The sequence below is a fragment of the Ochotona princeps genome, chromosome 6 (assembly GCF_030435755.1).
Source record: "Ochotona princeps isolate mOchPri1 chromosome 6, mOchPri1.hap1, whole genome shotgun sequence".
In the NCBI taxonomy this organism is placed as follows: Eukaryota; Metazoa; Chordata; class Mammalia; order Lagomorpha; family Ochotonidae; genus Ochotona; species Ochotona princeps.
In genome coordinates this window covers 67,105,315-67,114,831 of record NC_080837.1, presented here as the reverse complement: position 1 = coordinate 67,114,831, position 9,517 = coordinate 67,105,315, and the positions used below count along the sequence as shown (strand labels likewise).

The window sequence follows — 9,517 nt, the reverse complement described above, 5'->3', positions numbered from 1 at the left end:
TGCTAGCATGGTAGCCTAGTGACTAGAGTCCTCGCCTTGCACACGAGGATCCCACATGGATGCTGGTTCTAATCCCGGCCAACCTGCTTCCCATCCAGCTCCCAGCTTGTGACCTGGGAAAGCAGTCGATGGGCCAAAGCGTTGGGATCTGCACTCAAGTGGGAGACCCGGACGAAGCTCCTGGCTTCAGATAGGCTCAGCTCCAGCATTTACAGCCACTTGGGGAGTAAATCAGCAGACATTTTTTCCTCTCTCTCCTGCTCTCTGTATATCTTTCCAATGACAATAAATTTTTTTAAAAAAATTGCTGACAGTAAATGGTTACAAAAAAGTGTCTAAGGGGCCATTGTGGTATAGTGAATTAAGTCACTTGCAACACCAACATCCCATTTCGGAATGCCAGTTGGAGTCCCCACTGAATCACTGGCTCCATTTCTGACCCATCTTCTTGCTAATGTGTCTGGAAAGACAGTGGGAGATAGCTCACACACTTGGGCCCCAAACATCCAGAGGCAAACCCAGATGAATTCCCCAGCTCCAGGCTTTGGCAGTTGCAGCCATCTGGGGAATGAGCCATCAAATGGAAGGTCTCTTGGTCATGCTGCCTTTAAAATAAATCTCTACAAAATGTCCTTAAAAACCATTTTATCCAACAAATTCTGCTTCATTTGATTTTTACCTTCCATTATGCTGCAATTCTGCCACTTTTTCCCCAAGATTTTATTTTTTTAGGAAGGCAGATTTACAGAGGAGACAAGAGATCTTCCATCCGCTGTTCACTCCCCAAGTGGCCGCAATGGACAGAACTGAAACAATCTGAAGTCAGGAGCTTCTTCCAGGTCTCCCACGCAGGTGCAGGGTCCCAAGGCTTTGGGCCGTCCTCTACTGCTTTTCCGGGCCACAGCAGGAAGCTGGATGGAAGTGGAGCATCTGGGAACATGAACCAGGGCCAGATGGGATCCTGGTGCTTGCAAGACAAGGATTTAGTCATTGAGCCATTGTACCAGGCCCAATTCTGCCTTTCTTACCAGACAAGCAACTCTGATCTCTAAATGAAACTTTATAACCCAAAAGTCTCTTTTTAAAGGTTAAGACAACTCCACAAACCAATTCTTTACAAATAAATTTTTATCCTAAGAATGTTAAAGTCGTAGTTGGGAAAACAACAAAGATGTTGTAGGACTCTGCTTTTTATGTAAAAAGTTATTCTCAACTGTTTGTCCTAAAATGTCATAAAGTCAAATTAAGTTTTATAGAATCAAAAGTAGGCAAACTTCCTTAAACCAAATCTATTTTTTTTTGTTCTTATAAAAGGGGATGCCTAAATTTAGTCACTTTTTACTACATACTGCAGAAAAACATAGCCCAACACACCACATGTCCCACTTGTCTAGTTGAAATGAGTAACGTAACGTGAGAAACTGCACGTGTAATTCCTTTATTTTCTGCATATTAGTGCTTTACCAACACTACAACCATTAAGAACACAATTCCAAATACTGTACTTTTTAGTTTGGGGAAATCACAGACTCATTTACTTATATTAGACAAGATTAACCTCATTCATTAACTTACTGCTTATAAATTCACATAAATACAGAAATTGATGCAATTAAACAAAAATGGTCAGGATTTTCTTTTTTAAATTCTTAGATTACTAACTTTTTCTGCAGGCTATAATTACCTGCTCCATAATCACCAATAGTTAGGGTTCAATTTAACTACACCAATTATAAACCTTTTATATTCTTAAAGAAAATGTAGGTGAAATGTACAATTTCTTACCAAAAGGTCTAGAGTCTTTCAGATTTCAAGTATTTGCTTCCCCCCTCCCATCCATTTAGACATTTCAAATAAACTAAAAATAACATCTCACCTGCAACATTCAATAGCAATCACTTGATGTATAAAATTTTAACTATACCCCCAGTTATTTTAAGACACACAAAAAATGGCTGCCTACCAAATCTGTCAAAAGTTAGAAATACTACATTTAAGAATTAACATGAGGGTTTCAAGTTTCCTCCAGTTTAGGCATTTATACCTTTGTGCTTGTTTGGTTTCTGGATGTTACTATAACATTTCTATCTGTATAACCCATGTTATGTACCTTAAGTGTAATCGTTTAAAACACTAAGAATTGTATTTATGGTGGAGCTTTGGGAATTTTAAAAAGCAACCAAAATCTTAGGAAGTGTTTCAGCTTCATTTTTAGAGATACTTTCACTAAAGTGAAACTGACAACCTTGTACTTTAGTTGCATCTTGAACTCAAAAGTCCCTTTGCACCAGCAGGAGCCTACAACATAGCACCTTTCTCTAATCAGCGTTAAGTAAAATGCTTTGTCAAGAGTTTTACTTTGAATGGTTGATTTTTAAAAATAGCCTTACCCTTGTCATATTATCTTTGGTAAAAGCTCCATTATACAATATGGCCAAAGCATGAAGGACCAATACTGTCCAACTATACCATGATATCCCGCTCAATTTTGATTTCAAACACCCTCATAAACAAAGCCCACTCCACCTTTTCCTGTATACTGCCTTTGCAGTCTACATTTCTAAAATTCCCTAAGTTTAATTCCTTCAGGATCGCTAAAATTAATCCTTAAGGCTATGTAAGAACCAGATGGTGCTTCACAATTCCATATCAAGCATTTACATTTGGCTCAACGTACTACTATAATAGTGGTCTCAATATAGCTACTGGTCCTAACCTGTTAACCAATTAATTTTGTTAGGATCTGGAAATCACCAGTGAGCACACTGCTTACCCTTGAAGAAAAATAAGTTTACATTCATAGTCATCTGTAGGTTCTCTCTTCACCCCACTTCCGCTTTGTCATCCCTTTAGTCTACACATCCAACATTCATTCATCCCATTGCCTTAAAGGAGACAGTGTACTACTGAACCAACAGGTTAACTGACTATTTGCATGAGTTGATCCCACAAAGAAAATTAAATATCTCTTTTATAAAATATCTTTTCCAGTGTTCTAATTAATGGAGATGTGGATCACTCATCTACTAAAAAATGACATTTTCAGCTTAATCAGTTGCAATAATGTGAAACCAAGAATGCGTCTTTTTCCAACTAGGTAAAAGGTGCATATAATTTGAATCATTAAATGCTTTATTAATGAACAAACCAATGTTTCAGTAACTTTAATACTACTGGTCTTAGACACTTTAAACAAGGTAAAAGTATTCCAGTTTTGCCCAAAAGTATCTTAAAATATCTACAAATGTCTGTGTGTGGCACACACCATTATTGCTCCATTTTCTGGAAAAAAAAGACTGGTTTTGATGTTTTAAAAAAAAAAGGGAAAACCCTCCATGTACTTGGAGGGTTACACTTTCATAATTTTATGCAGCGTAAATTCGTTGTTATGAGGAACCCGGTTTTTATTTCTACTCATGCATGATGTATGTTTTAGGAGTTAAAAGCTGATATTTCAAAGAGGTTGTTACATTACCTGTTTAACATAGTGATGTGCAATTGGAACATATTACAATGATATTACTCATAATTTGCCACTGTGGGCTAAGTTTACGTATACTGGTCTTAGGTCACATTTGAAATTACTAAGTTAGAATTCATAAGGCGGGGGGGGTCTTAAATATAAAAGACAAACGGCAGTTTGATTAAGCAATAATTTTCAATTTACTAGATGAAACAGACTTGCAACATAGTCTGCATGAATGCAAAATAAGCCATCTACAGCAAGTGATAAGGAAACTGGGCAAAAAGGGAAAAAAGCATACATTTTGGGGGGGAAAAAGATTCTCTAGAAATTAAAAAAAAATCAAACCATTATTATAAAGGATTTTACCAAGAACTGCTCTATTTCCCCCACCCCATTTGCTGGAAGTCAACAAGAGCATCTAGCACTTTGTGAGCATGTCAAATGTCAGATCAGAGCATCCTAACGCAAAGCAGAAAAAAGGAAAAAAAAAAAACACCCAACCCCCCCTCCCTAAACCATAGAACAGTAACTCCAGAGTTCAAATTCAAAAGAAGAGAAAGTGGCGATTGAAAGAGGTGATGGTGGTGATAATCCTATGAATGGGTTTTTGATTTCTCTCCTTCCGGGGAACTGGGTGGAGACCGCTCCTTAGGATTTGTAGTTAGAGGTTAACCATGTGAGCCCCTCGTAGAGTCCGTCCCCCGAGGTGGCACACGAGGGCTGCACATACCAGTTCCTGTCCCGAATCCGGGTCAGGCCCAGTTTCTCCTGGATCTCGTGGGGTTTCATGGCATCGGGCAGGTCCTGCTTGTTGGCGAAGATTAGGATGATGGCGTCCCTCATCTCCCGGTCATTGATAATGCGATGCAGCTCCTGGCGGGCCTCGTCGATGCGGTCACGGTCGGCGCAGTCCACCACGAAGATCAGACCCTGGGTCCCCGTGTAGTAATGCCGCCACAGCGGCCGGATCTTGTCCTGGCCTCCCACATCCCACACGTTGAACTTGACGTTTTTGTAAGTCACCGTCTCGACGTTGAAACCCACTGTGGGAATGGTGGTCACCGACTGGCCCAGCTTCAACTTATACAGGATCGTGGTCTTGCCGGCCGCATCCAGGCCCAACATGAGGATCCGCATTTCCTTGTTCCCGAAGATTTTGGATAGCACCTTCCCCATCGCGTCGTAAGAGCCGGGGCCGAGGGCATTCAGGTGTCCCGGGTCCCCTCAAACCAACACAGCCGCCGCCTCGAAACCGAAACGCAGCCTTCCCGCCGCGAGGGCGCCCGTGCGGCCTGCGTGGGTGTCGCCTCCGAGGGGGGCGCCGCTCACTCGGACATCACCGACCGCACAACTTGCTTCCTCCGGCCGCCGGGGCCCTGAGCCTGCGCCGGGGAAGAGCCGCCGCCCTGCTGAGGCGCGGCCCGGCCCGGAACTGCCCTTCCCCCCGCCAGGCGCCGCGCGAGCGCCGCCGCTGTGCCCGGTCCTCCGCGCCCGCCCGACGGCCCGCCAACCCCGGGCTAGTCACCGACCCGGGCCGCCCCGTCTGCTCATGGATCCCTCGCGGGAACTCAGCGCGCTGCCTGCGGAGACACAGAGGGGGAGAGGGGAGTTTACCGCCCGAGCCCCGGACAAGGAGCGCAGGCCGGGGCCCCGACCCGTCTGCCCGGCTCGGACCCTGGGGTAGCGCGGGGCAGCGGGGGAGGCCGGGGAGGGGTGGGTTACCTCCAGCCGCCGCCCCGAGCGCGGGCTCCCTCCTGCCTCCACCTCCTCCTTCCCAGCTCTGCCGCCGCTGCCGCTGCCGGAAAAGGCGCCGAAGAAACCGCCTCACTTCCCCTCCCGACTACGCAGGCGCAGCTCAGGCCGACCGTTCGGACAAGAGCGACCTCTGGAAGGAGAGCGGCCCCGCGCGCCCAGCGTCACGGGCGCCACGCGCCGGAGGGGGCGGGGCTACGGCGTCCCGGAGGGCCCGAGCTAGCCCGCGCGCCCCGAGCGATCCGCCCTGCGCGCCCCACCTGTGGCTTCCCGGTCTTCCGCCTGTCCTCGCAGCGCTCTGGCCGCCCCTTCCTCCACCGCCACTTGAGCCAGGGGAGCGGATCCCCTGAGTTTGAGGGAAATGGGGCGTCCAATGGGTGGGGCCGGTGGACGAACGCTCCCACCGGGCCGCTTCCGGGCCTGTTTTCCGAGCTTCGCGCCGGCCCTGAGACCCGGAGAAGTTCCAGCGCGCCTGCACTTGGCGCGCGCTGGATCTCCAGAGAGCCTCGATCGCTTTTTTTTGTTTTGTTTTCTTCTTCTTTACCTTTTCTCCGGCCTCCTCTGCGCTTCCTGAGGGCTCGCGTTCCGTGCTTGCTGGCAGACACGTGGGAGGCTCGCGTTTGGCGTAGATCCGCCAGTCAGGGGCGCGCTTCTTCCGGGCTTGGCTTCGCCGTGAAACCCTCATGTGTTTCATCAGGATCAGCCCACGTTTCTTGAAAATTAACTCTGAGGAGTGTCTCCGGCCTTGCCACGCGTTCAACATTTTTAGAACGCGATAAACTTCTTACTCCACCGTCAGTTCTTTTCAGTATGATTGGTAGCGGCTCCTCACCCACCCACTGTTGGTATTATCTTAGTGTAGAGTTCATTATCTGAAAGGCTGCTTTGACGGCTGAGATCTAGGCGCCTCACCTTGCTCCCTTATCGCCTGTGTAAACTGACCTTGCTTACCCCACCCTACCTCAGGATAAAATAATACAATGTTTGTGGAAGGCGAAGGAAATCTTTTTGTATCCAGTGGTTACTCAGACGTAAAGGTTGAAACAAGGTGAAAGCTTCAACATCTGGGGGGAGGAGGAACCAGAAAATGCATTTGTTTTTAAATGAGGATGTTGTAGCAACTCATAATGTTTTTAATTTTACCATTTAAGGAAGATTGGACTTAAAATATTTGTGGGCTCACCTCGCTCCGTGGAAAAGTGTGGAGTTACATTCCCAGGTCCTAAGGGAGCTTCCCACTGATGCTTACAGTGGTACTGGTGTCCCTGCTGCTCCTGTGGGAGACCTGGATGGAGTGCCCAGCTCCTAGCTTCCACTAGACTACTGGGAGCACTGTGGGTGCTGGCTTCGCTGTATGTTCTTATGCAAGCAAAATGAAAATAAATTAAAAATATATATGTTTTTCAAGGGTCAGCACCATGGTGTACTTGGCTGGCCCTCCACCTGCAGCCTTGGCATCTATTTAGATACCAGTTCTAGTCTCCACTGCTCTACTTCAGACCCAGTTCTCTTATGGCATAGGAAAGCAGCAAATGGTGGCTCACGTACTTGAACCCTTGTACCCACAGGGTAGACCAAGAAGAAAGTCCTGGCCCCCAGCTTCGAATTCCCTCAGTTCCTGCTGTACACCATTTAGGGTGTGAACCAGCCGGTTGATGGTCTCTTCTAACTCTGCCTAGCCTTTACAACTTAAAAATAAAATAAATACATGACTTTAAGCAGGAAAATTCAATAATGGCAGGCATGTGAAATAATCTTGCGAACTTAAACTTGAAATAGTTATTAATATAACGGTGATCTAATCCTGCAGATGCACTAAAATGAAAACCAGGATTTCTAGTCAGAAGATGGGAGCACAGTCATTGTTCCATGTAGCTGTGAGTCCATAAGTCTCCATCTTCGTGAAATTTCTTCCTCTGTAAAATGAAAGGCTATCACTAGAGAAAATGCAATGAATTGTTTTGTATTTCTTAAGCAAAACATTGTCCTAAGTACTTTAAAATATTTTGATATGAACAGCAATCATATGAAATAGCTTTGAGGGCCCTGCACGATAGCATAGTGGTTAAAGTCCTCACCTTGCACGGGCCAGGATCCCATATGGGCGCAGGTTCTAATCCTGGCAGCTCCACTTCCCATCCAGCTTTGTGTCCTGGGAAAGCAGTGGAGATCGGCCCAAAGCTTTGGGACCCTGCACCCGTGTGGGAGACCCGGAAGAGGTTCCTGGTTCCCGGCTTCGGATCGGCGCAGCACCGGCCGTTGCAGTCACTTGGGGAATGAATCATCGGACAGAAGATCTTCCTCTCTCTCTCTTCCTCTCTGTATATCTGACTTTGTAATGAAAATAAATAAATCTTTAAGAAAAATCTAAAAAAAAAAAGAACATTCAGGCATAGTGCTGTAGCACCCTGGGTAAAGATACCGCACACAGCACAGGTATCCCATGCAGGCGCCAGTTCAAGGCCCAGCTGCTCCACTTCTTAGCAGAGGACACACAGAGAGGAAGATCTTCCATCCGATGTTTCACTCCCCAAGTGGCCACAATGGCCACACCACGCTGATCCGAAGACAGGAGCCAGGAACTTCTTTCCGGGTCTCCCATGCGGTTGCAGGGTCCCAAGGCTTTGGGCTTTGGGCCGTCCTCGACTGCTTTCCCAGGCCACAAGCTGGGAGCTGGATGGGAAGTGGAGCTGCTGGGATTAGAACCAGCGCCCATATGGGATCCCAGGGTATGTTCAAGGCAAGGACCTTAACCATTACACTGTCGCACCGGGCCCTCCAGCCCTGTTTTCAGGGCTAACTAATGGATGTTGCAGTTCAGTCCAATCCTGCCCACAGCACACTCAACCCCCACACAAACCAGTGCGAGTTGTGGCTTAGTCGGAGCAACCCGCAATAACCTCCACCAGGCCTGCCGCCTGCCCTGGTTCCCATGCTCAGCAGTATGTGCAGCAGACTAGTCCAGTCTGTCCTACATCCCATTCAGCTCTTATACATGTCAATGGCATTGAAGCCCATCTAGCTCAACCTATCCAGCCCACACATGTGCCACTCTCTATCTAGCCATGCCTGTCCCAGTCCTAGTTCTCATGCTCATCAATGGAGTGGCAACCCAAGAGGGAGGTGTCCACTGTTTCCCTACTGAGCTCACTCCCACTCCCGGATCTTGCACTCTAGGTGGTACTGCAATCTAGCTCAATAGAGGTTTCCCCCTGTGCTACCTGATGCTACAGCAAAGCCCTACCAACCCTCACTCCTGCTGGCTTATGCATGTACTAGTAGGTACAGTCCACCCAGCATAGCTTGTCCCTGATCCAGCTTACATGTAAGCCAACAGGTATTGTAGCCCTGCCTGGCCTGGTCTGTCCCAAATCTCAGCTCTCATGCTTACCAGCGGGAATAGTGGCCCAGCAGGGGAACTCCCTGCAGCCCACGCTACCGCGTTTGCCCACTCTCCCCTGGGTCTCACATGTGCTGGTTGAGCACTGCAGCCCAGTCTGGTATAGCCCACCTCATCTTGGCATTTGCCAGTGGGTGCTATAACCTGGCCCAGCCTGGCCCTCTCCTAGTTCCAGCTCACGCTGGTGGGGACTAGAGCCTAGCCAGCCCAGCCAGCCCCCAGTTCTGGTCCTAATGTGGAGTGGCTGGTATTGCAGCCCGACCTGGCATAATCCACACACCATTCTGGCTCTTGGATTTGCCAGCGGATGATATGAACTGGCCCAGCCTGGCTTGCCCCAGATCTGAGCCAAAGGTAAGCCTGTGGGTACCATAACCTGGCCTGGTCTGGGCTACTCCCTATCATAGTTTTTGCACTCCCCTGCAGAGACTGTGTCCCGACAGAGGAGTTAGCAAGCTCTGCCATCAGGTCCTCTCCCAGTACCAGATCTTGCACACACCAATGGGTCCATGGGCCGCACTATTTAGCCCACCTCCCATTCTACTAGGAACAGTAGCCTTTCCAGACTGGACTTCACCCATTCTGGTTCTTACTGTTGGGTGCTACAGCCCAGCCAGACATAGCTCATGCATGGCTCAGCAGGGACAGAGACGTAGCCCAGCCCATCCTACACCCATCCCGGTTCTCATGAGCTCCAGTGGGTGCTAGAGTCTAGCCCAGTCTTGCATGCCCCAGACCCAGTCACACCTATGCTAAAGGACACTACATCCATGTCCAAACCAGACCGCAGCCCCCACTCTGGCCTCCGAACTCACCAGTGGGACCCACAACCCAGCCAGGGCATCCCCTTAGCTCCCCAACCAGGCCTGATCCCAGCCAAAGATCTCTTGCATACCAGT

General features: G+C 48.1%; 1 protein-coding gene across 1 annotated transcript; it reads right to left on the bottom strand.

Moving 5' to 3' along the window:
- Nucleotides 1–3,411: 3,411 nt before the first annotated feature.
- On the bottom strand, nt 3,412–5,328 carry ARF6 (ADP ribosylation factor 6). The gene is made up of 2 exons (XM_058666424.1): nt 5,189–5,328; nt 3,412–5,046 (listed from the first exon to the last, which is right to left on the bottom strand). Exon 2 carries the CDS (start codon nt 4,640–4,642, stop codon nt 4,115–4,117), a length of 528 nt encoding a protein of 175 aa, XP_058522407.1. The 5' UTR covers nt 4,643–5,046; nt 5,189–5,328; the 3' UTR covers nt 3,412–4,114.
- Nucleotides 5,329–9,517: the final 4,189 nt, after the last annotated feature.

Excerpts from the sequence above, each read along its gene's own strand:
- ARF6 (XM_058666424.1), bottom strand. The coding sequence starts at position 4,642 with ATGGGGAAGGTGCTATCCAAAATCTTCGGGAACAAGGAAATGCGGATC.